This window comes from Dromiciops gliroides, chromosome 3 (assembly GCF_019393635.1).
Source record: "Dromiciops gliroides isolate mDroGli1 chromosome 3, mDroGli1.pri, whole genome shotgun sequence".
Classification (NCBI taxonomy): domain Eukaryota; kingdom Metazoa; phylum Chordata; class Mammalia; order Microbiotheria; family Microbiotheriidae; genus Dromiciops; species Dromiciops gliroides.
This window is the reverse complement of record NC_057863.1, coordinates 622,450,779-622,472,051: the sequence shown is the minus strand read 5'-3', so window position 1 is coordinate 622,472,051 and position 21,273 is coordinate 622,450,779. Positions and strand designations below refer to the sequence as shown.

The 21,273-nt window shown below is 39.8% G+C and overlaps 1 protein-coding gene across 5 annotated transcripts in view; it reads left to right on the top strand.

Annotated features, from left to right (window-relative positions):
* The window catches only part of VPS13D (vacuolar protein sorting 13 homolog D), a 338,497-nt gene that overhangs the window by 1,341 nt on the left and 315,883 nt on the right, over positions 1-21,273 (top strand). For all 5 annotated transcript variants that reach the window (XM_043991354.1, XM_043991352.1, XM_043991351.1 and 2 more), the window contains exons 2-6: positions 2,281-2,450; positions 15,879-15,956; positions 17,338-17,528; positions 17,607-17,687; positions 20,298-20,414. In XM_043991354.1, the coding sequence (XP_043847289.1) occupies positions 2,354-2,450; positions 15,879-15,956; positions 17,338-17,528; positions 17,607-17,687; positions 20,298-20,414 (564 nt within the window). In that variant the 5' untranslated portion in view covers positions 2,281-2,353. The remainder of the gene's footprint in view (positions 1-2,280; positions 2,451-15,878; positions 15,957-17,337; positions 17,529-17,606; positions 17,688-20,297; positions 20,415-21,273) is intronic.

The following is a 21,273-nucleotide window of genomic DNA, read 5'->3' as shown; positions in this document are numbered from 1 at the left end:
GAGCTGGGGGGTGGCCCCTTCTTTCTGGCTTTGGCCACCCTCGGGCAGAAGGATCCTGGCTGACTCAAGGTCATGCATACCAGCCAGTTGGCCGAGCTGGAGCCGATTGATACCCAGCCACAAGCACTGTGTATTGGCCAGACTGAAGGGCAGGGTGACAAGGGATCAGGAAGGGGTTGGTGTTTGGCACTGATTGGAAAGGACAGGAGAAAGAACTAGTAGCTGTCACACAGCTTGAGTTTAATATTAAGTGTCAGTACTGACTGACGCTTGGTTGTGTGGGAGAAGCTGCCCCATGAATTAGCCTCACCAGTCTGACCAGGAATGCAGATACCTTCCCGTTCTTGACCTGCACCCCTGCTCCTCCAGCTGCTCCAGCACTATAATTAGTCGGTTTAATTGTTTAAGATTACTGTAGTCCTATTTACACATCGAGTTTCTTTATCTCAGGCTGTCAGGAAGACGTTTGTTTTCATATTTCTTTTTGTAACTTCATCTTTTTATAAGGCATACCCTGAAACCTCCCTTAAACTCGTTGGTTTCTACAAAATGTTGTTTCTCTGAGCATTTTAAAGGAAACATTTTGTCTGCTACGATGTAGTAGAATGAGTCTTGGACCAGGGGTTAGGAGACAGGCAGTTCTTGATTTGTCAGTAAAGAGGTACATGGCTCTGTGGGCAGGTTATTTATGCTCCCTGGGCCTCAGTTCCCTCATCAGATGAGGGGTATGGATGCTAGATGATTTCTGGGTGCCACTTGTTTAAAGGGTTTTTTCCCCCATTTTTAATACAGTACTGTATTTAGGTTACAAACTGCCTCTGGACAATAACCATCAAGACTGGCTGGGAGATGTGAGCTAACACAATTTATTAGAAATGGATTCTATGTTTTTGTTAGTTCAACAATAATAGATGGAATTGTGCGTATGGCAACGGTGTGAATCACTGGGGGCAGGGAGGGAAGAGAGAAATACTTGGAAATGATCCCAAAGGTAAAAATGTTCCAAATGGGATCAATGCCCTGGCCGACATCATAGGTATCTGTCTTGCCTAAGACTGAATTGAATGGTAGAGAGGTGAGAGTAGATCAGTAGGACCCACAACTCAGAATTCCAGTTTTAATCTGCTAGCTGAATGACTTGAGAAACTCAGCTAACCTTTTTGTGCCTCATTTTCTCATATGTTGATTGGGTAGAGTACTAATCGATTATAATGACAGTTCACATTTCCATGGTGTTATAAGGCTTACAAAATGCGTGTCCTTTATAAACTCTGTGAGGTAGGCAATTCAAGTATCATTATCCCCCTTTTATGGATAACCCCCCCCCCCCAAACTGAGGCTCCTAAAAGCATGAAGTAACTTAAGGTTAATGTCAGAGCCAGAATAGAAGTTTCATGATGCTAAACCCAGTTTTATTTCTGTTACACTAACTGCCTCAAAGGTATCCAAGCTCAACTAAGTCAGTAGTTCAATGCACCCCTATAGAAAGAACTGATAAAAAGAACACTTGTGGATTGTACATATATAACCTGATTGCGATCTTGTGGAGGGGGAAGGAAAGGGAGGGAGGGAGGGAGAAAAATTTGGAACTCTAATTCTTATGAAAATGAATGTTGAAAACTAAGTCAGTAGTAGTTCAGTATTGCAATCCGGTAGTTAGAACCAAAGAAAGTTCATTTGCTTTCATAATAAATGAACAAATTCATGCTACATTTTATTATGACTTATCAGAACGTTAACTTTTCCTGATAGTAATAGTTTTTCTATCAAAACAAATTTATCTGGCCCATGACTGAATTCCCCCACATTTAAACATGTGTAATACTCCAAAACAGTCACAGAATTTCACATTTGCAAGGGACATCTCAAAGTCTATCTAGTTTAACTCAAACCTGAAGAAGGTTCTTTTCCAGATTCTTCTCCCCTCCAGTCATAATGAGCTAATTTCCAAACCTGAATTGGGGTGACCTATAATGACAAATACAGGAAAAAGTAGTGGACATAGGTACATTTTCTCAGGACAGTAGAGTCACTTCAGCTTTAACTTGATCTAGAACAATCCAGTCCCATTGTAATCCAGTGAAGCAGATTGTTGGTGTTCTCATTGAGTAATTCATTGAGATGATTTTTTAATGACTTTTTGGAACTATTTTGAATTTTAAATTGCTGAGTTGAAATTACTTTCAGCTGCCAAAAAAAAATGATTTGTGATTGAGGGCAGCTTATAGGGAGATTCGCCTAGTAATTCCATTTCTTCTCATTTTTTTTTCTTCTCCATAGCTTCTTCTGTAACCATGAGTACATGTGAGAGAGAATGACATTAGAGTCTTAAACACCCCCTCAAGACACAGTCATGTTGGAAGGTCTTATAGCCTGGGTTCTCAATACTTATTTGGGCAAATATGTCAACAATTTGAACACTGACCAACTTTCTGTAGCACTTCTAAAAGGTAAGGATATATTTGCTTGTCCTTGGCATTGTATGACCCTTTATAGTTATGATTCCCATTTGTATTCAGAATAATAAAATGTCTAAATTTTTTTTTAACAAAATGCATCCAAGTACACTACCTACTTAGGTGATAATTGTCATTTATAGTTGTTCTCATTTGTGTTTTCAGTTTACATGCATTATCTCATTTGACAAGGTAACTTAAGTTTACCACTGATTTACTATAGATTTTATAGAATAACAAGTAGTTTTAGAAATAAGATTTCATATGTGGTTCTGAGTTTTTGTATTTATAAAATATATGCTACTTTAATAATGTGACATCTGAAATAGATTTTCTGAAAGCAGGTGGTATAGCAGAAAGTCAAGTCCACAAACATCAGGACTTACTGTTGTTACTGTGTGCCAGGCACAGGTGTTAAGCTCTGGGAATACAAATTCAAGCAAAAAGAAAGTGTGTCCCTGCCCTCAAGGAGCTTACATTCAAATGGGGAAAAGAACACACGAAAGGAAGCTGAAAAGTTGTGGGAGAAAGTACCAGGTGTGGAAGCATGGTAGAGAAAGTCTAGGGAGTCCAGGGGTGGGGGGAGGAGATGGAATGAGGTCATAAAGTAGAGGTTCTGTCAGGAAACCTCAAGTCAGGGAGAGGTGGCTTATATAGCCTGCTGGAGAATAGCTTGGAGAGTTAGAAGCAGACCCTGGCAAGGAACAGAACCTTAGAAGACCCAGGCTCCAAAGCCAGCCATGCTCCCAACCCACATTTGTGACCTCGGAGCTCATCTGTAAAATGAGGGATTGAGTTAGCTATTTTTTATGTTTTTCAGTCAAATTTTTAAAAATAGGCTTTATATTATACCCTTTGTTTTTTGTGTGTGTTTTTGTTTTTTTGGTGAGGCAATTGGGGTTAAGTGACTTGCCCAGGGTCACACAGCTAGTAAATGTCAAATGTCTGAGGCTGGATTTGAACTCAGGTACTCCTGACTCCAAGGCTGGTGCTCTATCCACTGTGCCACCTAGCTGCCCCTTACCCTTTGATTTTTAAAGTACAGTCATTTCTGGACATTCTCTCCTTCCCAGCTTTTGAAACTGAACCTTCTCTTGTATCTAAGCGAAACAGTTAAATAGAAGCCCCTGATACAGTGACCTCTTCTGTTGGTGTATACACCATTCTTCCCTGAGTCCTCCACCTTAATGCAAGCAGAGGGAGATAGGTCTCATTATCTGTTTGGGGGCTTTTATTGGTTTTTCATTTATGTAAAGTCTAGCTTTAGGGATCTTCTAATTTATGTTGTAGTCATTTTTTATGTGTGTGTATATTTGTTTATTTTATTCTGTGTCTATTTATACAAGTTGTCCTGTGTTTCTTAAATTCCTCATAGTTAGCATTTTGTTGTTGTTGTTCAGTCATTTCAGTCATGTCCAAATCTTTGTGGCCCCATTTGGGTTTTTCTTGGCAAAGATACTAGAGTAGTTTGCCATTTTTTGTTCCAGCTCATTTTACAGATGAAGTAAATGAGACAAACTGGGCTTAGTGACTTGCCCAGGGTCACACAGCTAGTAAGTGTCTGAGGCCAGATGTGAACTCAGGAAGATGAATTGTCCTGACTCCAGTACTGGTCCTCTATTCACTGTGCCATCTAGCTTCTCATTATCATTTCTTACCAAAAAATTATATTCTGTTATATTCACATAACACAAGTTATTCAGCCATTTCCCACTGATATGAAGCCACCAGGTTTACAATTCTTTTCTACCACAAAAAGTGCTAGATGTTTTGTTTATTTTTGTTTTTTCTTTCTTTCTTTTTTTTTGGTGGGGCAATGAGGGTTAAGTGACTTGCCCAGGGTCACACAGGTAGTGCAAAGTGTCTGAGGCCGGATTTGAACTCAAGACCTCCTGAATCCAGGGCCCATGCTTTATCCACTGTGCTACATAGCTGTCCCCTAGATGTTTTTTTAAGTTACTTCCCAGCTCCTAATCTGAGGAACAACTTTGAGTCTTATTATAATTATGTCTAAATTGTCTAAATTGTAAAATTGTCTAAATATGTAAGATATTGTATATACTACATAGAAGACAAACATGATTCCCATTTTCTGGGAGTATACATCCTAATTGTTTGGTATTGCTATTTTAAAAAGTTGATTGGTATGAAAATCTCTCCCTTTAAATTGCGCTCATTAAAATTTTATTTTATAAACTAAATTTTATTTTTTTAAATATATTTTTATTTTGTTAAGTATTTCCCAGTTGCATGTTAAAAATGTAGCAATCCTTTTTTTATAAATTTGAGTTCTAGATTCTTTCCCTCTCTTCTACCCCTCCCCTTTCTTAAGAAGGCAAGTTTATGATATAGATTGAACATGTGAAGTTATGTAAAACATTTTTCCACATTAGGTGTGTTGTAAAAGAAGACACAGACCCCAAACCCCCCAGAAAAATAAAGGAAATTTTAAAAAGTATCCCTCATTTTCATTTAGAGGTCATACTTTGTCTCTCTGGGGATGGATAGTATTTTTCATCATGGGTCCTTTGGAATTATCTTGGATCATTATCTTGATCAGTCTTTCACAGTTGTTCATTGTACAGTAGTGCTGTTACTGTGTACAATGATTTCCCGGTTCTGCTCACTTTACTTTGCATGAACTTGTATAAATCATTCCTGGTTTTTCTGAAGCCACCTTCCTTGTCATTTCTTACAGCACTATAGTATTCCATCACAGTCATTGACTACAACTTCTTCAGTCATTCCCCAATTCATGGATGTTCCCTTAATTTCCAAATTCTTTGCTATCACAAAAGAACTGCTAGAAATATTTTTGTACAAATAGGTCCTTTTCCTGTTTCTTTGCTCTTTCTGGGATTCAGACCTAGTAGGGGTATTTCTGGGTCAAAGGGTATATCCAGTTTTATATGCACAGTTTTATAGCTCTTTGGGCGTAGTTCTAAATTGTTCTCCAGAATGGTTGGATTTAAACTAGACTCTTCACATTAGGAAACTAAGGTCAAAGGCCCATGAGTCTAGAGCTGGAAAAGGATCTCAGACTATCTAGAGCTACCTTGTCATTTTACAGATAAGATACTTAAGGCCACTGAGGTTGAGTCACTTGCCCAAGGGCGTTTATGATGGCTAGAGATGGGATTTGAACCTATATTGTTTGCTACCAAAGCTGGAGCTTTCCCCACTGTGTCTGAATGCTGTGTAAAGGAAGGGATGATTTCATTTGTTTGGAGGCCAGAGGTCATGGAAAATGCAAAGTGTCTACAATGTTATTTCTTTCTTTTTTTTTTTTAATTAATAAAGTATTTTATTTTTTTCCGTTACATGTAAAGATAGTTCTCAACTTTTGTCCATACAAGCTTTACAATTTCAGATCTTTCTCCCTCCCTCCCGTCCCTCCCCCCTCCCCTAGACAGCAGGTAATCTGATATAGGTTTTATATATATATATATATATATATATATATATACACATAATAACATTAATCCTATTTCTGCATTAGTCATGTTATAAGAGAAAAAATCAGAGCAATGATGAAAAACCTCAATAGAAAAAAACAACAGCATCAAAAACAAAAGAAATAGTATGGTTCATTCAGCATCTATACTCCACAGTTCTTTTTTTTTTTCTTGGATTTGGAGATCCTCTTCTATCATGAGTTCCCTGGAACTCTTCTGTACCATTGCATTGGTGAGAAGAATATAGTCCATCACAGTAGGTCAACACTCAATGTTGATGATACTGTGTACAATGTTCTTCTGGTTCTGCTTATCTCACTCATCATCAGCTCACACAAGACCCTCCAGGTTTCTCTGAACTCCTCCTGCTCATCATTTCTTACAGCACAATAGTATTCCATTGTATTCATATACCACAACTTGTCCAGCCATTCCCCAATTGATGGGCACCCCCTCAACTTCCAATTCCTTGCCACCACGTGAAGAGCAGCTATAAATATTTTTGTACATGTGGGTCCCTTTCCCCTTTCCATGATTTCTTTGGGAAAAAGACCCAAAAGTGGTATTGCTGGGTCAAAGGGTATGCACAGCTTTATCGCCCTTTGGGCATAATTCCAAATTGCTCTCCAAAATGGTTGGATCAGTTCACAGCTCCACCAACAATGGATTAGTGTTCCAATTTTCCCACAGCTTCTCCAACATTTATTATTTTCCTTTTTTGTCTACAATGTTATTTCTAAGAAGTTCTGTCTGCTGTACATCAAGTATTTCTGCCAAGCATATTAACTATGGAAGATAAACTTTGGAGATTGGAATGCATCTCCGGGAATGAATAAATGCTAGCAGTTTCAAAGGTAGCCGATAGGGGATGGGAAAGATTCAACTTGTCTTGCTTGGCCTCTCCAGGCAGAGCTAGAAGTCATTGTTGGAGGTTGCAGAGGGAGATTGGCTCCATGTAAGGAAGGATTTCCTAACGATTAGTGCTGCCTTGGGAGGTTGGGAGTTCCCTATTCCTGATTCAGGTGGATGTTGGATAGCTACTTATCAGGAATGTTGTAGAGGTTGTTCAAGTATGAATTGGACTGGATAATCTCTTAGGTCCCTCCCAGCTCTGAGATTCTCAGATTCTAAATGCAATGCCAGAGAAGTCTTTGGTGGATGGAAAAGTACTGAGAGAACATTTCTTTCATAAAGGATGACCATTGGGTATAGGCCAATGAATGTTTACTTAGCTCACTCATTCAGCATGTTGTTTAAAGATCTTGATGACACAGTGCCTATATTAGGGAAAATAAAAAGGATCTACAAACAAGAATAGGCAGTAGTATACTATAGTTAGATGATTCCAAACCAGTTAAATGATTGGACCCCCAAGATTGTCACTAGTGATTCAATGTTAGCTTGAAGTTTTCTAGTGGAATGTCACGGGGATTAGACTTTGACCCTGTGCTCCTTCATAGTTTTATTAGTGATTTAGATAAACATACATGTGACATGCTTATGAAATTTGTAGTTAACCCAGAATGGCACAGGATCCAAAAAGATTTTGACAGGCTAGAATATTGGGATGAATATATTAAGATGGAGTTTAGTGGGGATAAATGTAAAGTCTTACGCCTGGGTTCAAAAACTCAACTTCATGAGTATGGGATGGGGGAGGCATAGCTAGATTTCAGTTTATCTGGAAAAGATCCAGGGCTTTCACTGGACTCAATGCTCACTGAGTCAGCACTGTGTTTATTGAAATAAAAATTCAGTGTTAAGAGAGTTGTAGTGTCTAGAACCAGGGAGGCGATAGTCTTTCTGTACTTAATCAGAGTCAGCAGTATAAGGTGGCGGCCAAAGAAGGTAATGTGTTCTCATGGTGCATTAATAGAAGGTATTATTCAGAATAAGAGAGCTAATACCTCTGTTGTGCTTTGCCCTGGTCAGAATACATCTGGAGTATTGTGTTCAGTTTTGGAGGGCTGCATAAAAAGGAAATTGAGAAGCTAGAGCTCATTTACAGGATGGTGAAGACCTTCATCATCTTGCCATGTGGATATCAAGTGAAGGAACTAGGGCTGTTTTATCGGAAGGAGAGAACTCTTGGAGGTGGGGAAGGACATGATGTTTGTAGGGCTATCATGTGGAAGCATGATTAGAATTTCCCACAGATGCCAGAACTGGGAGGAATGTCTAGAAGTGTCAGAGAAGAAGATTTAAGATCAGTCTACCTGAAAAAATAGTGGGTTCCACATCAAGTGAGAGCTGAATGACCAGTTTGGGGCAGTGTCATTCTTGTCTCAGTACATCTTGGACCCACTTGGGCATGACTATACTAAACTTTCTTTTCTTTCCTTAACTCCTCCCCTGAACATTCTTGCTCTATCCTTTCAGCCGAGGACTTTGTCTTATATTTTATTAAGAAAAACAGGACATTTTTCTGTGAGCATCTTCTTCCTCCCCATCATCTCACAACTCCTTGATGTCATTTTCTACTCTCTCCTATCTCTTACTTTAGTCTCTGATAAGAGGTGGCCTTTTTTCTTTTTAAAAAAATATATTTTATTTTTTCCCCAATTACATGTTCAAATAAATTTTTTTAAGGGCAATGAGGGTTAAGTGACTTGCCCAGGGTCACACAGCTAGTAAGTGTCAAGTGTCTGAATCTGGATTTGAACTCAGGTCCTCCTGAATCCAAGACCAGTGCCTTATCTACTGTGCAACCAAGCTGCCCCCTCAAATAATTTTTTAACATTTTTTAGGCTTCCAAGCATTTATTTAAAAACATTTTTTTAAATAAAAGTATTTTATTATTTTCCAGTTACATGTAGAAATAGTTTTCAACATTTTGTTTATATAAGATTTCCAATTTCAAATTTTTCTCCCTCTCTCCCCCCCTCCCCTAGACAGCAGGTAATCTGATAAAGGTTATATATACATAATAACATTAAACATATTTATGCATTAGTCATGTTATAAGAGAAGAATCAGAGCAAAAAGGAAAAACCTCAAAACAGAAAACCAACAGCACCAAAACCAAAAGAAATAGTATGGTCCAATCAGCATCCATATTCCACAGTTACTTTTTTTTTTCTTCCTGGATTTGGAGAGCCTTTTCCATCATGAGTCCTTTGGAACTTTCTTCTACCATTGGATTGGTGAGAAGAATCTAGTCTATCACAATTGATCAACACATAATGTTGATGATACTGTGTATAATGTTCTTCTGGTTCTGCTCATCTCACTCATCATCAGGTCATGCAAGTCCTTCCAGGTTTCTCTGAACTCCTCCTGCTCATCATTTCTTACAGCACAATAGAATTCCATTACATTCATATACCACATCTTGTTTAGCCATTCCCCAATTGATGGACATCCCCTCAATTTCCAATTCCTTGCCACCACAAAAAGAGCAGCTATAAATATTTTTGTACATGTGGGTCCTTTTCCCTTTTTTAATGATCTCTTTGGGAAAAAGACCCAAAAGTGGTATTGCTGGGAAACAATTTTTATGGCCAGTACTTCTGATAAAGGCCTCATTTCTAAAATATATAGGGAACTAAATCAAATTTATAAGAATCCAAGTCATTCCCCAATTGAGAAATGGTCAAAGCATATGAACAGGCAGTTTTCTGATGAAGAAATCAAAGCTATCTATTTCCATATGAAAAAATGCTCTAAATCACTATTGAGTAGAGAGATGCAAATTAAAACAACTTTGAGGTGCCACCTAACACCTATCAGATTGGCTAATATGACAAAAAAGGAAAATAATAAATGTTAGAGAAGCTGTAGAAAAAGCGGAACACTAATGCATTGTTGGTGGAGTTGTGAACTGATCCAACCATTCTGGAGAGCAATTTGGAATTATGCCCAAAGGGCTATAAAGCTGTGCATACCCTTTGACCCAGCAATACCACTTTTGGGTCTTTTTCCCAAAGAGATCATAACATTTTTTTTAAAGTATTGAGTTCGAAATACTGTGAGATGGTAAATAGTCAGATATAGGTTATACATGTAAACCATTTCCATAGATGGCCTTTCTTCTTACCAAGGCCTATATAAATACCTTATCTCCTATCCCCTCCCATCTTCACCAGCCGATTGCCCCCAGCATCTTCTCCTTTTTCTCTTTTTCAGTTTCTCCCTAGTTACTGATTCTTTCCTGGTAGCCTAAAAAATTTGCTGTCTCCTTATCTTAAAAACTCTTAGTAATCTTATCATACCTACTAGCTACTGGCCTATTTGCTCACTTTCTCTACCAGACTTCTTGAAAAGGTTGTCTACACTAGTTTCTTCCATTTCCTCTCTTCTCACAAGATATCTCCTACTTCCTCTGCCAGCCTGGTTTCCCATTTCATCACTCAACTGAAACTTCCTTCTCCAAAGTTACCCATGATCTCTTGTTAGATCTAATGGCCTTTTCTCATTGCTCACCCTTTTTTATCTTGCTGTAACTTTTGACACTGTTGACCATTCTCTCTTTGCAGATAATTCCTCTTCTCCAGTTTTCCTGATGCTTCCCTTTCTTGGTTCTCCTCTGCCTGTCTGACCCTCCTCAGCCTGCTGGGTCTTTATTTCCATCATTCATACCCCCTAACATGGGAGGTTCCCAGGCTTCCATGCTGGGCCCTCTTTTCTTTTCTCTTTACTCCAGGTGACCAAGTCAGTTCCCAAGGGTTGAATTATCATCTCAAATCAGTGTACAGTCCTAGTAGCTCTTCTTCATGCCAGTCTTACACCATTAACTGCCCATGGGGTATTTTGATCTGGATGTTCTGTTGGCATCTCATACCCACCATGTCTAGAGCAGAGCTCACTCTCTTTTTCTTCCAAACCCAACCCTCTTTTAGACTTCCCTCTTTTTGGTGGTGAAGTCATCATCATCCTTTTGGTCTCGTATCATCTATAACTCCTCACTCTCCCACGTATCCAGTCAGCTGCCACAGCATCTCTCACTTGTATCCTTTTTCGACACTACCGGTCCTAGTTTAAACCCATCATCTCCTCAGTGCTCTGCCAATTGGTGTCCCTGGCTCAGTTCCTCCTCCAAACGGTCTCACATGTCTGACCATGTCACCTCATTACTCTGAAGACTCCAGTGGCTCCCTGTCATTTCCAGGATCAAACATAAGTTCCTCCTCTTCTCAGCCTGACTTCCTCATATCTTTCCAGGCTTGTTACGCATCCCTCTGTGAGTTTTATGGCCCAGCTATCCTGGCCATTGTGTCTCATGTTCGCACACATGACACTCCATCTCTATGCCTTTGTATGGACTCTTCTCTGTACACGGAGTGCATTTTCTTAGCAGCTCCATTTCTTGGACTCCCTGTTTTTCTTCAAAACAACTCAAGCACCACACCCATTCCTGGCTTCCCCCAAGTTACTAGTGCCTTCTTCTCCAAGCTTTCCTTTTATCTACTTTGGATACGATTTAAAATGTAAGCAGGTACTGTTTCATTTTGTCTTTGTAATCCCAATTCCTAGCACACAGTGTTTGGCACATAGTAGGTGCTTAACAAGCCCTTGTTAGTTGATTAATTGATTGGACTAGCTTGCCTTTTGGATTTCTTCCAACTCTGAGATTTTGTGATTCTATAAATCCTTTTTTGGTGGGATTGTAGTAGTTATTTTTATAAATCTTAACTATCATTCATAGGCATGCTTTAAAATGTATTACTTGCTTCAATTATAAGGCATCCTATTTTCAACTGAGATAAAATGATCAAAAGGGAGTTGGAAATTTGCAGATGTGGGTAAAAATAATATGGTTTGGAATGGATAGGAAGTGCAGTTGATAGATCTGTATTGAATAGAATTCAAGTAAGTTTGTATATAACGAAATCTACTGCTTTCACTGTATTATAATTGTAAATGGTTTGCTTTTTATAGTCATAGGTCATCCAGGATAGACCAGTGGGTTACCCTGATGATCCTACTTTATTTCACCAGCTATTTCATTAGTAACAGATTTTTACTGACTGAGCCTCCCCCTGTGAATTTAATTTTTAAAAATGTAACATTATGGGGCAGCTAAGTGGTTCAGTGGATGGAGCACCGGCCCTGGAGTCAGGAGTACCTGGGTTCAAATCCAGCCTCAGACACTTAACACTTACTAGCTGTGTGACCCTGGGCAAGTCACTTAATCCCAATTGCCTCACTAAAAAAAAAAGTAACATTATTCTTGCTTTTGCTCTCACTCTGTGATTGTTCCCTTTCCTTCTGATCTCATATTCCTTTGTTATTCCACATACAAATGTGACATAAGGTTTGTTGTTTCTTTTTGTTGTTGTTGAGGCAGTTGGGGTTAAGTGACTTGCCCAGGGTCACACAGCTAGTAAGTGTCAAGTGTCCGAGGCCGAATTTGAACTCAGGTCCTCCTGAATCCAGGGCCTCTGTTTTATCCTCTGTGCCACCTAGCTGCCCCCATAAGGTACTATTAAAAGTTGACCTTTGTTTGGCCATATACAAAAACTCAAGTGCTCTTATTTGTATTTTTTTTTTTAAAGTCAGATTGCATTTATATGGGTTTTTTTTTCTCCTGACTTTCAGAACAGAAGGGAGAGACACACAGGAAATGCAACAGTTTCTAAATTAACTTCAGTTCTATTACATAGATTTTGTGCTATTTGTAGAGCGGGAATTTTTAGATTAAAGGAAAATGCTAAACATGGGGCTTTGTGAATGTGTTTGGCAGTCTACTTGAAGGAAATGAGGATAGAGATATTGGCATAGGGAATTTTAAAAATTAAAAAAATCATGTTTTAAAAAACTTGATAAGGGTTATTTCCTCTCAAGGTGAAGAGTTGTGACATTCAGTCAGCAAACATTTATTAAGCCAAGCACTGGGAGTACAATGAAAGGTAAAAGACAGCCCTTGTTCTTCAAGATCTCACAATCTAATGGGGCAGACAGCATTCTGTACAAGCAAGTTGTATACAGGACAGATTGGAAGGGGCTAGAATCAATAGGGATGAAGAAAGGCTTCCTTCAGAAGGTAGAGTTTTAGCTGGGGCTTGGAAGAAGCCCAGGAAGGCAGAAGGTGGAGAAGAGGAGGGAGAATGCTCCGTGCATGAGGAACAGCCAGAGAGAAGGCCTGGAGTCCGGAGAGGAACACAGGGGGCCAGGCCACCCAATGGAAGAGTCCGGGAATCAGAAGACTCGAAAGGGGAGGGCAGCTTCAAGCACCAGACAGAAGAGGTTTGATTTGATCCTGGAGGTGAAAGGGAACACTGGAATTTACTGGGATGACAGTGAGAGCTGAGCTTTAGGAAGGTCTCTTTGACAGCTGAGGAGAGGCTGGACTGGAGTGAGGACAGACTCGTCTGACCAGCCAGCATGGGATAGGGGGATTAGAAATGTTGAATCTTTAGGAACCTTTCCCACACCATCAATGAAATTTAAAATGTTCTTTTTCTTCTTCCTCTGCATTTGTTTGGGAGTGTCTGACCTTTCTTTTCCCCTTTTCCTCTCCTCCCCCCACCCCCAACCTTAAGTCCAGTCCAGTCACTAAGAATTTATTAAATGCCTGCCAGGCCTTGTGCTCAGCACTGAGGATACAAAGAAAGGCAGTAACCAACCAACCTCAAAACCAGCCCCAGTTCTCGAGGAGCTGACAATGTAATAGGGGAAACAACATGCAGACAGTAGGTATGAACAAGCTAGAAACTGGCTGGAGCTCCCATCGGAGGGAAGGTCCTAAGGTGAAGGAGCATCGACAAAGCTCTCCTTTGCTTTTTTGTCATTTAACTCTTCTGCTTTTTTGATTGGCTATGAATTTCCTCTCCTTCCAAAGGGCCACAGAACAACCAAAGCAATGCGGAATCCACCTGTGGATTTAGATAGAGGAGCCAGGGTAGCTTCAAGTAGAAATGATATAGATCAAAGGAGGAAAAAAGCTGTGTGCTTTTTCTCATTTTAAGCTGATTTAAGAGAGAAAGGTTGAAAATGTCAATGCTCAATTCTTCTTCCAACTCAGAGAGGGGATTGTCATTGAACCCTTTGTATCTTTAACTCTACCTTTGGTTAAAGTGCAGGCCATGCTTAGTAGTAGGCCTCCACCAGTTGTGGACAACCATGGATCAGCGCCTTGAAGACCCACAGGCCACAGTGTGGCTGTGCAGTCTGATACAGGAGCCGCAGCTCCTGAGTGACTTATAACCGGTAACTGCCGTATCCCGTGTTGTATCTACCCCATGAGGAGTAGCTGGAGTGTCCTCTCCAGGGCACTGGCCTGGGCAGATCAATATGGAAAACAGGCTGTTGCCCATGCAGCAGGTTTTCCCTCTCTGCGACATGGGTGGATCCAAAGGAGAGGCAGAGCCAATACAGTTTGGTACCAGTGTTGCCGTAGGAGTTGCCAGAGGGATGTGATGTCCAACATTCAACTGACTAAGGGACTCCAACTAAGGATTTTTCCTCGGGGTTAACTCCCGAAGCCTTTCCCATATATGGGTATAGGTGCAAGGCAGCAGAGGTTTAAAATCAGGGTTTCCTTCCCCGTGGCAGGTTGCCTGCCAAGGCTAACGAGCCCTACCTACCCGAAGCAACTGGTTTTAAGGCGCCAGTGACTCGCCTTCGCCCCTTCTCCTGTTAGTGGAAACAGTTCCACCACGAGAAGGCCAGGAGTTGGGCTTCGGTTGTCAGAGGCTATTTGAGACTCTCACTATTGGAGCGTTTTATAGAGAATGGGAGCTTATCCCCACTCCCACCCCGGCATGACAAACTTTTGGAAAGGATGAAGCAAAGCTCATTTTTAAGTTGGTTGTTTAGAGCTCAGAATACTTAGGAGTCAGGAATACCTGAATCAAATCCTTCCTCTAATATTGACCTCATAGGGTTATCGTGAGGGTTAAATATCAGACAGACAAACAGACACACACACACATGCACATGTGTCCCAAAAGTCTGAGGCTGCAATCTGCAGTGTTGGAAGGAATGCCTACGCATGGATGGATGACATCCCAGGTCTATTAAAGTGCTGATAAAAGAATCCAAGCAAAGCACTATGATGTCACTATTACAGTCCATGCAGTGGTCTTAAAAATACGATGATTGGACTTATTCAGGAATAGCCAAAATATTTTCCTCCAGGTCATAGAATTAGAGTTGAAAGGGCCATTCAAGATCATCGTCTCCTCTGTGACCACTTCTCTCCATCATTTACTAGAGCCTTTATACACTGAGCCTCATAAAATTAAATAACTTGCCCAAGATCACACATGTAAGAAATATTAGGGCCAGACCCTACAACTCTTCCAAATTCAGCACTTTCCCCATTATGCCTTATCTCTCCTTTCTTTGAATACAGTATTAGTTTTATTGCAGATCAACAGCATACAAAATAAACACACAAGTACTCAAATACGTGATACCCATAAAAGAAAACATACAGCTTTTTTAGTCAACAAATGTCAATTTAGTGACTTCTGTGTGCCAGACACTTTCTTCCATGTCTTATTCTTAGAGTAGGTTTACTGACCTGTTGGGTTTAGATACTGTTTAGTGATTTGCTCTTAAAGATTTGCAGAATGGCTGTAGTGGGGGCAGGGGACAAGTTGGCTCTTCCCCATCCTGGGATTCAGTCCAACCTTTGTAGTGGCTGCTGGCACTTTGAGAGAAGTAAATAGGATGTTTTAAAAACTATAGCTTCTCTTTCTTGTGTTTTTTTCCCTTTTGTTCTGATTGTTCTCTTACAACATGACTAATGTGGAAATAGGTTTAACATGATTGTAACATGTAAAAAAAAAAAAACCCAGGCTCTAACTTCTGTGCAAGCATAGGTGACATTCCAGAAGAGAGACCAATGACTCCTTGGTTAGAAAAGGCCTTGAGAAGGTCATTTTAATTATGAGTTGTCTCTCTCTCTCTCTTGTCTTATTGATTACATATGACTTTTCATTGTTGCTTTTCATTTCCTAGTTCTTCGCTTTGGCTGTTTGGAATGAGGTCATTATAGTATGTTCTTCTGATTTTTTTGTAGGTGCGGTTGAATTGGAAAACTTACCCCTAAAGAAAGATGCCTTAAAAGAACTGGAATTACCATTTGAAGTAAAAGCAGGTAGGTTTGGCTAGAGGGGAGGGATTAGCCTGGTCTTCACCAGAGTCCCTCTAAGGGTGTGGACTCTTCCCTTACTTCCCCTTGGTTCAAAGGAGACATGCTGGAGCCTGAGATCAGCCCCCCCACCCCTCCTCTGCCCCCGCACTTCTATTGCCAACTCTCATTCTCACCCTTGCTTTTGGATTTCTTGCCTGGGCACACAGGGCCATCAGCATGTGCCTCTTCTGGGCCAGGCATCATGTTAAGTGCTGGTGTGCAAAGCAGTAGATCCATTCTATAAGGGAGAGACATGGACACATGAAATTTTAAACAAAATATGTAAAACAAACAGTTGCTTTTTTTTTGGTGACAAGGGCAAGAGGAAAAACAATTAAGAGTTGAAAAACTATTGAATTAAAACTATGAGCTTTTAATTTTTTTTTATTGCAGTGTTAGGTAACCTACTGAATGGTAGCTTTAAAAATAACACAACTAATAACACTGGGCCAAACTTAAGTAAAACCCCACTTTATATTAGCAGCTCTTTAAGATGTATCAGTCAGTTAATCATGAAATATTTCTTCAGCTGTGATCTTAGGCTTTGTGGAATATACATTACAGTTTTTGGTCATATGAAGCTTATGGTCTCTAATTGAGGCAGTGATTCAATTATCAAAGTAATTATTAAGTTTTACTCTTGTAACACTTGTGGCTTTAAGAGAATTAAAGAATGTATCCTAAAAGCTCTTCCTATAACTCAAGTATAGGGATAAGCAGGCATAGGTTCTGGGGAAGAGAAAAAAGATTATATTATACAAAATATAATATCATAATAAAATATAAAATATAATGTGATGCTGGCAGTGGAGGTGCAGGGGCAGGGTGGTGGGGAGGGATGTTGACCTCAAGCTCTGGCATGTCCCCTCTGTACCAAGGGGAGCTAAGGTTTATGACATTGATCGAGTCACTTAAGAGATCTTAGTTCAGCCCCAAACAGATTAAAATGTAATTGGGAAATATTTAAAAAAATAAATAACACATTAACAGTATGTAGCCAGCAGGGATCCTTATGTAAGGTTTAGGGGCCCCTGTTTCTATTTAATTTGGACACCATTGAAATAGACCATTTCTAAATAACCTTCTGGTTCTACATGAACTTTGTTCTTGGATCTTAAAGCATGTCTAGTAGGGAATCAACACAAATAACTCACTATAAGGGGTCTTTTTCAGGTGTAGATGTTACGTTTGATGTAATAGAACTCATCTTGCCTTTCGTTTTGGTCCTCCAATTTTCTGTCTTCTGATCTCTTCTTGTTATTCCTACTTATCAAACACTTTTGTCATTACCTTGCCTAGGGGGAGTTTTCACAGGCTTTAAAGAGTCCTTTTCTATCTCTGCCAGGTGTTATTGGGAAGATAACCCTTCAGATTCCTTTCTACCGTCCTCACGTGGACCCTTGGGTGATCTCCATTTCAAAGCTTCATTTAATTGGTGCCCCTGAGAAACCACAGGATTTCAATGATGAAAAGGAGAAGCTGTTGGAGAGGGAGCGGAAGAGAGCGTTACTTCAAGCCCTGGAAGAAAAGTGGAAAGTAAGACAGGATCTTGACAAACTTTGTTAAATGAGTGCAAGTGTGTAAAGCCACCAATGCCATCTCTCTCCCTTTCAGAATGAGCGTCAGCAGAAAGGAGAATCCTACTGGTACTCTGTCACAGCCTCTGTGGTCACCAGGATCGTGGAGAACATCGAAGTGAGTGCCGCCACATATCTTGGCTGCTCGTGGGAAGGGAAAGGGGTCTTTCAGATTCATAACTTGAGTTTCAGGTGGATTCAGCTAGTACAGAATGCTGGTCAGGCTTACCCATTTTTCAGACTGTGCCAAATGCAAAACCTGAAAATCAGGTTCTCAGCCCTGGAGCCCAATGAAGGTTCTCCCCTGCTTCCAGTACAGTGTTTATTTCCATTTCATTCCATCCCTTTTTACTTTCTGCTTAGGTATTAGTCAGATGTACTGAAATAGATCATGGGGAAAAGTTTGGGTGTTGGGCTATGCATTTGTCCTGGCACTTTTCCTAAGGTAGCAGTATGGTACAATGGAAAGGGTTACTGGAATTGGAATCAGAGGGCCTGAAATAGAATTCCAACTATCCCACTGGTGTGGGCAGATTATCTGATCTCACTGGACCTCAGTTTCTTCATTTGTAAAATGAAGGGGAGAGGCGAGGTGGGCTAAATTCTTAAATGCCTCATATTAATATGCAAAGGGGATTGTTAAATCGTTTTTCAGTCCTGTTTGAGTTTTTAACCCCATTTGGGGTTTACTTTGCAAAGATACTGGAATGGTTTGCCATTTTCTTCTCCAGCTCATTTGACAGATGGGGAAAGTGAGGCAAACAGGGTGAAGTGACTTACCCAGGATCACATAGCTAGTAAGTGCCTGAGACCAGACTTTAACTCAGGTCTTCCTGATTCCAGACCTGGTACTCTATCCTCTGTGCCACCTGGCTGCCCTGGCAAAAGGGATACCAAGAAAAATATGAAAACAGTCCCTGCCCTTAAGGAGCTTACATTCTAATGAAGATCTTCTGGCTTTAATTCTTGGATCTTATGCCATTTGTATTATAGTTGTTTTTTTGATAAACCTAATAAAAGCAACTGCAAGATAAGAAAGCTATTGAACATTAAAATTAAATTTGATTATTCTAAATTCTCTTTTTTTATTGCATATAGATATTTCTTCCCATATTGTAGTTGTAATCATTGTGCGCATATTTTTTATTTTTATTTTCTATTATTTTCTTTTTGCATTATTTCAGGGTTGATTTATTTAACTACCCTGGTCCTCACTTTCCTCATCTATGAAATGAAGTGATTGGACAACAGGATCTCTTAAGGCTACTTCCACCTCTAATTCCAATGAGCCAAAGCATATATTTCCATGTATGGCATAATCGAATCTTTGTATAGCACGCTGTCTTTCTAGGTGGAATATATTTTGGATTATGAAAACTAAATTATTTAACATCTGTTCCCCTCCTAATCAGTTCCATTGTGATGATATCCCTAATGGCAGGGAACAGTAGTCAACTGAAAAACGACAGTCACAATGTTCTTGGCAATACGTTTTGTTTTTATTGATATTCTGATTTGCCTTCAGCCTGATTTCTTTAAATACTGTACCTGTCCCCTGAGCTTCTCTGCTAATTTGCATGATGTTATGAGAATTAGCTGTGCTTACACTGTCTAGCTTTTTTTAAGGGTATACACAGGTGACATCAGAATAGGCAGAAACTATCCCATTTGGAATTGTCTTGAGAGGAATGGAACATCTGAAGTTTTGGTGTTAAATTCTGTTTCAGGAAGTTTTAATTTTAGATACTATCGATTTTTTTTTATTTTGATGTTTTGGGGCTGGCTGCATTTTGACTTTTAGCTCCCGTGTCCTTACCATAAGGGAAGAAGATGAATTATCAAACCTGGAAAAACACCTCAACATTTTCAGCATAATGTGTAACAAGGAGGAAGAGAGATAAGAAAAATGTGACAGGTCCTATTGATGTTGCTTGTCCCAGGTAGCCTGTGGCAATAGAACAGGGGAGGGAAGATGAGTTGACAGTCTGCCATGTTACTGTGCTGTGGCATAACTGACCAGAGAGTTTAAATAAAGGGAGCAAAATGTATAAAGTACGTAAAGAGAATGTTCTTTCTTTCTTCTCACACTAACCCAAAGAAAGTGTCTTCTTTCCAGATTTCATGGTTTAATTATGAATGCCATAAAGTCCTATACATAATGGGTATATTTGATAAGTATGAAAGTTATGTTGGGATGATTTCAGAAAGGCCTGAAAAGATTTGTATGAATTGTATAGTGAAGTGAGCAGAACCAAGAGGACATTGTATACAGAGACAGCAATATTGTTTGATGAAACTGTGAAAGACATAATTATTCTCAGCAAAACAATGATCCAAGACAATCCCAAAGGATTATCGATGAAACATACTATCTACCTTCAAAGAAAGAACTGACATTGATGGAACGCAGACTGAAGCATGCTATTTTTCACTTTCTTTCATTTTTTTCTTCTATTCAAGTTTTCTTATGCAAAATGACTTAGATATGGTAATGTTTTACATAATCGTACATCTATGACCTATATCTGATTGTATACCATCTCAGGGAAGGGGAAGGGGAGGGAGGGATAGAAATTGGAACCTAAAACTATAAATAAAAATGTTTATTACTTTAAAAAAAAGGAAGAAAATTATGCTGGGTTTTAAGTGCTCCAAAGACTAGTTGTTTATAATGATTTACTAGCAACTCGTATCTTAGTAATAAATCTCTGTCTTCACTCCCCTCCAGTTGAAAATTCAAGATGTCCATTTGCGATTTGAAGATGATATAACCAATCCTTCCCACCCTTTTGCATTTGGCATCTGCATAAAAAATGTGTCTATGCAAAATGCTGTGAATGAGCCTGTAAGTATAAAATATTAAGAACAAAAAGGTAGCAAGCAATGGGCCAGAGAATTGGTTATTCTTTATTTGTCTTCATTGTGGGTTGTTAATACGAGACACATCAGAACAGATTGGAAAGAGTTCAGATCCCACCATGAACTCTTATTAACTGAGTGGCCAGATCTTCTTAACTGAATGGGCTAGTCTTATCCCTAGTTCAGATACCTATGGTTCCCACCTCAAAGGGTTATGAGACTCAGTTGAGCTATTGTAAGGAAGGTACTTTGCATACTTTTAATCGATAGGTAAATAATGAACTGTCATTGCCATTATTAGTGTCATCAGCAGGCAATCACAGTGTCATGAGACTTAGGTGAAAATCAGGTTTACTCCAAGAGAAATGAACTTGCATGGGAACCCAAAGGTTCCTAGTCCTTAGAGAAGTTTGCATGTTTATAACGGTACAACAAAAAGAGGAGGAGAAAACAGGAAGGGACATGGCATGGGAAGGGGAAAAATCATAAGTGAGAAAAGGACAAAACCCCTCCTGAAGGGGTGCAGCGAGGCTATGGCAAAAGCCCCATTCTATTTCCTTAGAAACTGCTAAGACTATGAAGATAGGAGGGTCCGCTTATCTGCAAAGGACCCCAGCTGCACAAGCATTTTCCCAGTCTGGTACAGACTGGCTGGTGCCTGTCTTGTCTCCCAAGGACACACAGGGAATCCAGCTTAAGGTGCAAACAAACAACAAATTATGTCTGCTGGGGTGGGGGTGGGGGTGCTTCAACCTTGCCACATTCAGGGTCTCCTGCATGCTCTGGGTCTAGACCTATTTCACTGCAGAGAGAGACGGAGAGAGCTCGAGCATGTGCATGCGTGC